Source organism: Scylla paramamosain, chromosome 46 (genome assembly GCF_035594125.1).
Source record: "Scylla paramamosain isolate STU-SP2022 chromosome 46, ASM3559412v1, whole genome shotgun sequence".
Taxonomy (NCBI): domain Eukaryota; kingdom Metazoa; phylum Arthropoda; class Malacostraca; order Decapoda; family Portunidae; genus Scylla; species Scylla paramamosain.
Genome location: NC_087196.1, coordinates 10,075,858 through 10,088,357, shown reverse-complemented (window position 1 = coordinate 10,088,357; position 12,500 = coordinate 10,075,858). Strand labels below are relative to the sequence as shown.

Sequence of the window (12,500 nt, the reverse complement as noted above, 5' to 3'; positions counted from 1 at the left end):
TGTGTCATCATCTGCAGTGTTTCTTACAATTACATTTCAGTGTCTGTCTGTCTGTCTGTCTGCTTTGAACCTATCCATCTATTAAATCTTTTTATCTATTAATTTCTCAGTATTTCCTTTACTGTCTATCTGTTCATCTGTCCATCTGTTTTGTACTGTCTATATGTCTGTTCGTTTGTGTGTCACTTATCTTTTTTTTTTCCCTTCCCTTAATTATCTGGCTACTGCACCATTTGTCTGTCTGTATCTGTGTATCCATCTGTATTTGATCTATCTGTCTCCTCGTCAGTATCATTAACTACCTATCTCTCTATTCGTCTGTCTGTCTAACGTTATCCCTATATTCAGCTGTCTATCTGTTAACCTTTCCCCTCCATCCTGAATTATCAATCTGTCTTTCTTTTTTATCTGTCCGTTTCTCAAAATGTTGATTATCTCTTATCTAAACGTCTCTCTACTAGTCATGACCCAGTTGTCTATCTGTCTATCTATCTATCTATACTGATATATTATCTATCACTATTTATGTATCTATCTTTTTTATTTATCTACCTATATTTATCTACATGCCTACGTATTTAACTGTCTAACTACCTGTCTAAACATCTATCCATCCATCTATCTGTTTATCTATCAATCTATCTATCTATATATCTACCTGTAGCTAATTATCTCTACCTAAACGTGTCTATCTATCATAAACAGATATCATTCACCTATCTGTATGTTTGTCCACCTCTCCATCCATCCACCCATTCATCTATCCCCACAGTGCGTGTTAAGAGTCTTCACCACTCACTGTTCTTATAAACCGACATTCAACTCAAAAAAGTGAATAAAACCGAAGAACACATTAGTTTTCCGTGATAAGTTTGGCGAGAAGACGAGGTATACTAAAAATCTGAGTGAGTGCGTGAGTTAGTGAGAGAGTGAGGGGGGAATTGAGTGAGAGGGACTTAAGATGCCAGTGTGTGAGAGAGTTTGGGAAGTGATGTGAATGGGCTTAGTTTGAGAGAGAGAGAGAGAGAGAGAGAGAGAGAGAGAGAGAGAGAGAGGAGAGAGAGAGAGAGAGAGAGAGAGAGAGATTGTGGGCTGTGGTTGGAATAATAGAGTAGGAGGTAACGTGAGAGAGAGAGAGAGAGAGAGAGAGAGAGAGAGAGAGAGGAGAGAGAGGAGAGAGAGAGAGGAGAGGAGAGAGAGTGAGAGAGAGAGAGAGAGAGGAATTTTTCTTTCGATTTCTTTTCACTTTTTTGTTTCCAGCAATTAAATTTTTTCCATCATCGTCACCATCATTATAATCATCATCATCATCATCACCATCACTATCACCACCACCACCACCACCATCACCATTAATCATCATCATCATCATCATCATCATGAAAATCACTTCTCACTATTATCATCACCAGCATCACTAGATTTTTTCATCATCATCATCATCACGACCACCATCATCACCACAACCACCTTGAAATCATGACATCTCTCTCTCTCTCTCTCTCTCTCTCTCTCTCTCTCTCTCTCTCTCTCTCTCTCTCTCTCTCTCTCTCTCTCTCTCTCTCTCTCTCTCTCTCTCTCTCTCTCATTAGCTACAAGACATCAAACTGACCAAGAAAACACGACAAGTTTGTTTAACCATTTCACGCCCACGCTGCCACGCCTACACACCACGCCCATTTGCTCACGACCATGCTCCTCCTCCTCCTCCTCCTCCTCCTCCTCCTCCTCCTCCTCCTCCTCCTCCTCCTCCTCCTCCTCTTCCCTGTTATCGTCATTCAGTTTCATATTAATATTCATCACTTTGAAACATAACCCCAAAGAGAGAGAGAGAGAGAGAGAGAGAGAGAGAGAGAGAGAGAGAGAGAGAGAGAGAGAGAGAGAGAGAGAGAGAGAGTCATCCTGTCTGTTGTATTGATGTAAAGAGAGAGAGAGAAAGAGAGAGAGAGTGTTAAGTCTGTCAGTAATTGATGGCTGAATATTTATGCTCCACTCTTCTTAGGCTAATAAGTGTGTGTGTGTGTGTGTGTGTGTGTGTGTGTGTGTGTGTGTGTGTGTGTGTGTGTGTGTGTGTGTGTGTGTGTACTGTCCTTCGCTGTACCGCATACTCCTCTCGTTCCCTTCGGTGCATGTCCCTGCCGAGGTTCCCCGTCAGTAGCAGCGCCGCGGGGCCATAGAGTGCTATATTTGGCTTCCATCTCGGGCGGCGGATGTCCTTGAGCGAGGGTGTGTGGGAGGGCCGGGCGAGGCGTGACGGGCGAGGGGCGGGGTGGCCGAGCGCTGGTGAGGTGAATGGGAAGGAGTGGCCGGCTTGGCCCTGGGCGGGGTGCTGGTGGCGGCAGGAAGAAGTGAAGCCCGGGGGAGAGGGGGGAGGAAGGAAGCATTCACGTGTGATGTGTGTGTGTGTGTGTGTGTGTATGTGTGTGTGTGTGTGTGTGTGTGTGTGTGTGTGTGTGTGTGTGTGTGTGTGTGTGTGTGTGTGTGAGCCGCCGCCCGTGAGTCACCGCGGACCTCGGGTGTGTCCCTGACGCCCCTGGAGAGCCTCGCAGGACACTTCCTGCGAGTGGAGATCATCCAATCAGAGCGCCATTCAGTAGGTGAGGAGCGGCTGGCGGGACGGCGCTGGTCCGGCGGGGCGCGGGCGTGGAGGGTGGAGGGGGGCCATGCGTGGGTGGCGGCAGCCCACTGAATGAATGGAGGGGGGCCAGAGGCTGGCGCCAGCGTGGGCCCTGGGAGCGTGGACCCCCGCCGGGCCTGGCCAGGGGGTGTCCTGGGTTTTGGCGGCGTGGGTGTGGTGGTGTGAGGGCTGCTGGGTGTTGGTGGTTTGGAAGGATCGGTGTGTTGGGGCTAACGTGTGAGGCCGGCCGGCGGCGGCGGCGGCGGCGGCGGTGGCGGCGGCGGCGGTGGCGACGGCGCGTGCGGGTGAGGGTCGTCGAGCTGCGCGCCGTCCAGCGCGGTTGGTCGGTGCCGATCGTGTGGCTTGGGACAGTGCAGTGTTGGCCGCCAGCTCGCTCGGCGCGTACCATGCAGAGCAGTGGCCTGGTCCTCTGGCTCTTGGCTTTGGCGTGCGCGTGTGATCCGTGCCTCGCTTCCTCCACTGGCCTCCAGCCCTCCCGCCAGACCCTGCTGACCCTGGTGCGGCGGGCCAGGGCCCTAAACTCCCACCCGCCCGCCCCGCACCCACCCCAGATACCCGCGCTGCCCTCCGAGGCACTCTTAGAGTTCTCCCGCCCCTACCGCCACCAACATGTGGCCCCAGACCTGCCGCCCGGCCCGCCCTTCCGCCGCCGCCTGGAGCAGGCCAGCCAGCAGGGCCCGCAGCCTGCCGACCCTCAGGACCAGCGGCAGCTCCCCGAGGATGCGGTGGACGATGTGGAGGAAGGGCGACGGGCGTGGAGTAAGCGGGGGCTGCCCAGTGATGCCCCAGTGAACGGCGGAGCGAGCGAGGGGCAGGAGGAGGCGGTGGCCAACGGCCTCCAGCAGGTGGGAGCCTCGATAGCCTCCAGCTACCTGCGGCACGCACGCTCCAGCCCGCGACCCTACGACGTCCCCCGCATCGGTGAGTTGTCGCCCTTTTGTTGCTTGCACGCGTCTTGGTGTGGCTGTGTCCCGAGGCTGGCGGTCCCCTGTCCTCGGGTCCTCGAGGCCCGCCACGCACGCCCTGCTGGGGGGGTCTCGTGACCGTCCCCGCAAAGTCTGCCGCTCAGGTCTCCGCGCCCTCGCAGGACTCAAACAGAGACGGGTGCAGTGCGTGGCGTCACGGCCTCCACCGCGACGCCGCCACCGCCAGAACACCTTGGCTCAGTGTGGAGGTGGAGTGGCTGTGGCTGTGGCTGTGGCTGTGGCTGTGGATGGAAGTGTGTGGCTGTGGTGGATCACTCTCCCTGACATCCCTCTCCTTCACATCACCTTGAGCTCCCCACAACACTGGTAACCTTTACACCCCACCAGCAAACCGTACCTCGGGCCCCTGGCCGCCCACCGCCCCCACACACCCAAGAGGTACCTGATCCACACAGCACATCACCTCCCCCCCCCACCGCCCCCCACTGCAGCAGGAGCACCCCTCGAGCAGCCCAGCACTGGCCCGCTGGCTGTTGATCATTACGCAAGGAGCAGGATCGTGTGTCAAGCTCATTCCATCCCTTTACTGACGTCAGCACCTTCCTTACTACCCTCCCGCACCGCCCCTCCCTGTCCCTCGCGCCTCCCTCACTCAGCCCCGCCTCTCTCCGCCACCACCACCACCACCACCACCACACTGCTTCCTTACCTCCACTGTGTATTCTCGTACCTTACCGTCGCCTTTCTTAAGTAATGCCATAACAACACACGCACTTCCAGAGGGGTGGTGATGGCGGGAAGTGCCTGTGTGTGCCTAGGGGCGCCTCCTCCACGCCGCTCACTGGCCTGGCTAAATTTGGCCCAGCGAGGGAGGGAGGGCGGGAAGCTTGCCAAGACCCACCTGAAGAAGAACTGGAAGGACTGAGAGAGAGAGAGAGAGAGAGAGAGAGAGAGAGAGAGAGAGAGAGAGAGAGGAGTGTTGGCTGGAATAGAGAGAGGGAGTGGTGGCTGGAATGGGGAGAGGAAGTGTTGGCTGGAATAGAGAGAGGGAGAGGGAATCTTGCCTGGAATAGAGAGGGGGAGTGGTGGCTGGAAGAGAGAGAGAGAGAGAGAGAGAGAGAGAGAGAGAGAGAGAGAGAGAGAGAGAGAGAGAGAGAGAGAGAGAGAGAGAGTTGTCTTTATACTTCCATAGAGAACCAGAAGAGGGTTGTTTTGTGAGAGAGAGAGAGAGAGAGAGATGCGTATATATATAGACACAGTCATTAAAACGGAGCCAAACATTAAAAGAACTGTATAGAAAGACATAACATAATGAGGCTGTAACTAGTCCCCCCCCCCCACACCTGCCCACCTGTCCTCCCGCCCCACCCACCCCTGAAGCCCCTCCCGCCACACCTGCCTGCCTCCCGCCTCTTTACCTGCGGCGGGAAGTAGCTCACCTGTGGCCTGTTCTGGATTAAAGCACCAAAAATATACACTCGCGTTTCTCCCGCTGATTTTAAGTTGATTTCTACAAACTTCTTAAATTTTTAGTGTTTTTTTTTTTCTTTTTTACTTTTTTATTTTACTGGCACGTCTGTGTTTTTTTTTTTTTTTTTTTTTTTTTATTTCTGTTCGTTGCCGTTGTCCAGTGGCCGTTTTACGTAAAAAGTGTGGGGAATACTTTGCGTTTCCGGATATTTTCAGATTTTCGGGGTACATCTTTTTCACGCTTCATTTTGTGCTATCACCTCAGTGGGCCTATTTTTTTTTTTTTTTTAATCTATTTATTTATTTCATTTACTTTTTTCCTTAGTTATTTTCGTTACCCTTGCCAACTGCCTCTCTCACGTAAAAGAAGAAAAAAAAAAGACCTCTCACGTAAAAGAAGAAGAAAAAAAAAGAAACTCAATACGCAATTCCACGCTATTTTTAAACACTTTCCAATTATCGTCAGCCTCAGATACTCTTTTGTTATACCTCTGAGCCTTTCATCTCCCCGGGGGAAGTGGAGTCCTTAAGCTCATTCATTCTCTGTCTTTCTGCCGGCCGTTGTTTGATCCAGATTGCATTGATGTCGCGAAGTCAGTCTCCTCTTCCCGTGCGCACCAAGCGGGAAAATTTCAAGTCCCGTTAAAATGCGTTTGGTCTCTCGAGGCGGCTTGACGTCAGGCGAAGTGAAAGGATCGACGTGGTGGTGGTGGTGGTGGTGGTGGTGGTGGTGAAGTCGTTGATTCAGTGTGCTGCGTGAGGAGAGAAAGAGAGAGAGAGAGAGAGAGAGAGAGAGAGAGAGAGAGAGAGAGAGAGAGAGAGAGTAGTAGTAGTAGTAGTAGTAGTAGTAGTTATGGTCACTTACATACATAAAAATAGTCTGGTACTTGTGCATACTAATTAGTAAGAGAGAGAGAGAGAGAGAGAGAGAGAGAGAGAGAGAGAGAGAGAGAGAGAGAGAGCAAAGTTGGACCAGTACTTCGACGCTAACATTAATGAGAACAAATAAAAAAACTAAGAATTTTCAGAAATCTTCACGTAAGACACACACACACACACACACACACACACACACACACACACACACACACACACACACACACACACACACACACACACACGAGAGGAATGAATACCAAGGTCATAGGCGGAATGGTCTCTCTCTCTCTCTCTCTCTCTCTCTCTCTCTCTCTCTCTCTCTCTCTCTCTCTCTCTCTCTCTCTCTCTCTCTCTCTCTCTCTCTCTCTCTCGCTCTCAAATGGCAGCCGTAATTTGTAATCTTTTAAGGAAAAAAAGTTAGGACAAAAAACAAGAGCAAAAAGATAAAAGAGAATTATGAGAGAGAGAGAGAGAGAGAGAGAGAGAGAGAGAGAGATGACTTTTGGCTATTACTACTATATCCTTGCATAACCACCACCACCACCACCACCACTACTGCCAACAACAACACACACACACACACGAGGAGAGGAGAGGAAGGAGGAGTGGGTGGAGGAGGAGGAGGAAGAGGAGGAGGAGGGTGCTCTACAAAATTAGGTACGCCAGAAATTGTGTTCATTTTCTTTAAGGGAAAAAAAGTTTATTTCGTTTGTTTACCAGTGATCATCCAGGGCACCCATACATAGGGAAGGAAACTCATTTTTACCCTTTTTTTTTCCGTTTTCTGACTCTCCTTTCTCTCTTCTCCCATTCCTCTTTTAGCCATCTTCTTGCTTCTTCTTCATTTCCCTCATTCGCTCTCTCCTTACTTTTCATCCTCTTTTTTTTTTTTTTTTTTTCGTTGTTGGTGTCTTTCTCCTTCTTCCTTCTTCGTCTGTTTATCTCTCTTTTTCTCTCCTTCTTTCTCATTTTCTCTTCTTTCTCTTCCTCCTTCCTTATTCTCTTTTTTTCTCTTGGTATTTTCGTTATTTGGGTTTTCCTCCTTTCTTCCTCATCCTCATTTCTTCCATTTTCTGCTTTATTTTTTTGCCTCTCTTCTTCCTCGTTCTCTCTCTCTCTTCTAATTCACCCTTGTAGTTATTTGCTTCCTTCTCTTTCTTCTTTCATTTATTCTTTTTGCTTCTTCTTTCTTCCTTCCTTCTTCTTCCCCATCCTCTTTTCTTTCATTAACTTTTTTTTTTCACTTACCTTCATCCTTCTTTCCTTCCTCCTTCCTTCCTCTTTCTCCTTCCTTTTTCCTTATCCCCACTTCTCATTTACTCTTTCATGTATCTCCCTTCTTTCCTTCCTTGCTTCCTTCCTTCCTTCCTTCCTTCCTTCCTTCCTTCCTTTTTCGCTTAATTTCTTCATGACTTGCATTTCTCCTCTTTTTTTTACTTATTTTCTTTTTTTTTTTTGTTTGTTTTCTTTTACTTTCCTCCTCTTATCTCTTTTCTCCTTTATTTCTTTCTTTCACGCCATTTTCCTCTATTTTCCCTTTAATAATTACTATTTTTCATTATTTTCATCTGGTTATTTTTCATCTCTTTTTTCTCCTTTCCTTCCTTCTTGTTATTCTCTAATTTTCCTTTCCTTTTCGTTCGTTGTCTCTTTAATCTACTTCTTGTTTTCTGCCTTTTCTCTTCTCCTTTTCCTCTTGTCTTTCTGTTTCCCTCTTTCTCTCTTTGTTTCTTTTTCTCTGCGGTTTTTTTTTTTTCCTATCTCCTTTTTTTCTATAGGCTTTTCCACTGCTATTTTTTCACCTTTTTCCTCTTTTCTCTTTTCTTCCTTCCTTTATTTTCGGTTTTCTTTCGTTTCTCTTCTTTTCATAATCCTTTTTTCTATTTTTTTCTTTCTCTTCTTTACCCTTTCTTTTCTTTCTTTTCTTATTTTCTGTGTCCTCTTTTTCCTTTTTTCCCTTTTTCTCTTTCCATCCTGGTTCTCTTTCCATTCTTTTATAATTCCCTTTTTTATTATTTATGCTTTTCATTCTTCGCTATTTACGTAGTTTTATTTTGGCTGTTTATTCCTTTCATTTCTTCTTATCCTTTTATTTGTCTCCTATTTTTCTTGTTCTTCTCTTATCCACTCTTTTATTCCTCTTTTTTCTGTGTTCTTTCATCTTCTGGTCTTCCTTTTGTATCGCCTTTCCTCTTCCTCTTCTTTTTCTTCCTATTTCCATCATCTTTTCTCTTAATTTTCCTTCTATAAGTCATTTTCTTCCTCTTTCTCCTTTTATCTTTTATTTCCTTTCATCTTCGTGTATTCTCTATTCTATCTTATTTTCTATGTTCTTCCTCTTATCCTTTTATCTTTTGTCTCTCCTTGGTATCCTTTACTCTTGATCTCTCATTTCACTGTATATCGGCTCATCTGCGCTCTTCTTCTCACTCTTTTGTCTCTTGTCCTCGTCTCGTCCCTGAGCAGCGGGAGAGTGAGGACGCTGAGAAGCAATTCCACAGCCGCTTAGCTCATGCCTTCCCCCTCTCCCACCTCTTCTCGCTCTCCTCTCCCTCCTCCCGCGTCCTCATGAGCCCTATTAAGGCTTTGGTCAACTCATGAAGCCAGAGAGACTAGACAAGTTAATTTGGACGTCGAGAAAGGCCCGTTAAGAGAAGCACTGTTGGTGAAAATTGTTGTTGTAGTGACCGTGTTGAGAGCACCTGGTTTATTAATTTGAGGTTTTTATATATGTTACAGTCAATACCTGAATCCAGACAATTTGTAAAGTGACTTATTTTTTCAGGCAATTTGTGAACTGCCTGGTTAGGTTAGGTTAGGTTAGGTTAGGTTAGGTTAGGTTATAACCTAACCTAACCTAACCTAACCTAACCTAACCTAACCTAACCTAACCAGGCAGTTCACTAATTGCCTGAAAAAATAAGTCACTTTACAAATTGTCTGGATTCAGGTATTGACTGTAACATATATAAGATGCCTGTATGTTTCTCTCTCTTCCTGTAGGTGGGTAAGAACACAAGGGTCGGTGCAGTGAGCTTGTAGGTCTATACGTGGCAGTCCCTGTATAATGGAACTATGTCTCTGCCTACCTCTTATCTCTCTCTATATTTGTCTAATCTCTTAAGCTCCCTATTGACTCAGCACAAACAAACTGATGACTTGAGTGTGTTCCAGTAATTTAGGTTTATTACTACTACTACTACTACTACTACTACTACTACTACTACTACTACTACTACTACTACTACTACTGCTGCTGCTGCTGTAAAGTTTGGTATAGATTCGTAGAGAGATTTTCCAGGTAATACGAGTCCTCTCTTCTCTTCCCTTCTCCCTGCGTCACATTTTGAAATCAATCACCCTCGACTTTTTTTTTTTTCTATAAACCCGTAAGGGGAAGGTTATGGTGACCTTATCTGAGAGTGGATTACCTCGTTAAGCCTTCTCCTCTCACCTTCCCTCACTATAACATATAACACTCTCCCACTCATAGCATCATCTCCTCTCACTATAATACCTTATATTTTATCCTCACCCTCACTATCATCTCGCACCATAAACCAATATCACTGTTCCTTTCATCCAGAGCGTCAGTTTCACTATCAATTGTTCTCCCCACCTTTCTTACTTCCCCCCCTTCACTGTATTACCATATCACTGTATCCTTCACCCACTGTTACTTGTCCACCTCCTCCTCTGCTCCCTCACTTTCATGACACTATCAATGCTGTCTTGCATCACTACATCACTTTAAGTTTCCTGTCATCATCATCACTATACTCACCATTACACTATCGCTCATCATGCACCTTAATATCGCCTCATCTTCACTATCTCACGGAATCATCACCATTACATCATGATTCATACTTTTTGTCTCAGTCATATTCACATCATCACCATCGTCATTGACATCATCATATCACCATCTCATTCTCGCTTCACCATACTTTTTTTTATCCCTTCCTATTATCGTTTCTTACTGTTTCACCATCACTCTCCCTCTCCCTCTCTCTCTTTTATTTGCCACCATTCAAATATCTTCCACCTACGCACTTAACCTAACCTAACCTAACCTAACCTAACCAGCACTTAACCTAACCTAACCTAACTTAACCTAACCTAACCTAACCTTAACCTAACCTAACCTAACCTAACCTAACCTAACCAGCACTTAACCTAACCTAACCTAACTTAACCTAACTTAACCTAACCTAACCTAACCTAACCTAACCAGCACTTAACCTAACCTAACCTAACTTAACCTAACCTAACCTAACCTAACCTAACCTCGCCCGTCTACGCACCGTTCCTCTCTCATGACGCACGCATCTACATCTATCCGTCCACGTTCCCTTCCACACACACACACACACACACACACACACACACACACACACACACACACACACACACACACACACACACACACACACACACACACGCAGGTATACATGAGTGAGTAGTACAGACATGCACCACAAGCAAGACATTAAAAAAAAAGTACGAAAGTCATGAAAAATAACTAAACGAGTGACCTTTTGATGATAAAAAATAACAGTAAATCATTTGCGTGGAGAGATGCAGTGCTCTTTCCTCCTCCTCCTCCTCCTCCTCCTCCTCCTCCTCCTCCTCTCCTCCTCCTCCTCCTCCTCCTCCTCCCACACACTTTCGCTAGGCAAGTCGTCAGTCTCTCGCGAACTTCAGGACACAGGCAGGAGAAGACAAGTTTTTCTGTGTTCCCAATCTAAAATTCTTGGTCTTTTTCGTGTATTTTCAATGGATGAGATGAGAAGTTTTGTGAATAAATGCCTCGTAATCTTTCTCTTCGTCCCGTATTGATGTGGGAGGGAGAATTGTTCCTTTTTTTAAGATATAGTATTGAAATAACCTTACCGTTTTCGTCTAAGGGTTAGGTTAGGTTAGGTTAAGTTGGGTTAGGTTGAGTTAGGTTAGGTTGGGTTAGGTTGAGTTGGGTTAGGTTGGGTTGGGTTAGGTTGAGTTGGGTTAGGTTGGGTTAGGTTGAGTTAGGTTGGGTTAGGTTAGGTTGGGTTAGGTTAGGTTGAGTTGGGTTAGGTTAGGTTGGGTTAGGTTACGTTGAGTTAGGTTAGGTTGGGTTAGGTTGGGTTAGGGTTGAGTTAGGTTAGGTTACGTTGGGTTAGGTTGAGTTAGGTTAGGTTGGGTTAGGTTGAGTTAGGTTGAGTTAGGTTAGGTTGAGTTAGGTTAGGTTGGGTTAGGTTGAGTTAGGTTAGGTTACGTTGGGTTAGGTTGAGTTAGGTTAGGTTAGGTTTGGTTAGTCTAGGCTTGGTTTCGATAATTAGGCAGATCCATTTCATATTCATGTTTGGAGAGAGAGAGAGAGAGAGAGAGAGAGAGAGAGAGAGAGAGAGAGAGAGAGAGAGAGAGAGAGAATCTTTTATAGGAGTTTGCAAATACTTTATTCCTTTATCCCAATATTGAGTTAGGTTTGGTTAGGTTAGACTGGATATAGATTCACTCAGTTCACTAATTTCACAGCTGATCCCCTCATTGTGTAGATCACGACTTGGAAAATCAAAAAAAGCGACCTATATTGCCTGTTTTCCCTTCTTACCTTCCTCGATTATCTTACGATTGTTAGTGTGGATGACAGACGATTAGATAGCAAATGTCCTTGAAGTCCTGCTCCTTGTTTGCCTTGCTTGTTAATTAGTTAATTAGTCCTCACCTTAACGAGCAGGTGAGTTTTGTTCTTTTAAGTGCCCTGAAAATGTAGTTCTTTGTTCTTGAAAGATAATTAGGCAAGGAAATTACATACTTTTTTTTCTTCAAGTCCTCCTCTTTGTTAGGTGTAACAGTAAATTACTTCCTACCTTTACTCTCCTTGTTTGTTCTTCCTTGGTGTTTGTGATGGCTGTTCTTTCTTTGAGTTCTACTGTGACGCATTCTTTTAATGTTCTTCTGTATTACATTCCTCTTTCTTCGTGTTTGTTTGTTTGTATGGCCTTTAATTTTCCTTCCTTTGTAATTCCTTTCTATGATATTTGTTTTTTTGCGCACGTTTCTGATTATTTTTTTCCTTTGTATTCCCTTTGTGTTGTACTTTTTGCCCTTCCTCCGTGCTAAGAAGATGAAAGGGAAGCTGTTGGGCGACAGTAGGCCTACACGTGATAGGCCCTTTACCGGAGTTCACTTGTATTTTGTCTTCAGTTGTACATAGGCCTACCTTAATTACCTTTGTGTCGTTTGTATATTTTTTTCTGTCTTCTATAGTTTGTTTTTTCCTTTGTGTTCTTTTTTTATTGGGGTTCTTTGTTTCTTGTCTCGTTTGTGTTCATTTTTTTTTCATCCTGTTTCGTTTTTTTGGGGTCTCGGATGTTTGTTTGTGCTTTGTTTGTGTTCCTCAGTGTTCGTTTGGCGTTTGTGATGTGTGTTGTGGTCATGTTTGTTTGTTCGTTTGTTTCTTCTCTCGCCTTTGTGTTTCGTTTGTGTTCCTTTGATGGCATTTGTGTTGTTATTTTGTGTGTGTGTGTGTTTGTATTGTTTGTTGTGCTTCTTTTGTGTTCCGTTGTGTCGTTTGTACTTCCTTTGTTTTCCTTTCTGCTATT

At 45.5% G+C, this 12,500-nt stretch overlaps 1 protein-coding gene across 1 annotated transcript in view; it reads left to right on the top strand.

Annotated features, from left to right (window-relative positions):
• The first annotated feature begins 2,603 nt into the window (after positions 1–2,603).
• Positions 2,604–12,500, top strand: part of LOC135094782 (uncharacterized) — a 62,551-nt gene continuing 52,654 nt past the window's right edge. Inside the window, exon 1 of the mRNA XM_063995149.1 lies at positions 2,604–3,559. Coding sequence (XP_063851219.1) covers positions 3,025–3,559 — 535 coding nt within the window. The 5' untranslated portion in view covers positions 2,604–3,024. The remainder of the gene's footprint in view (positions 3,560–12,500) is intronic.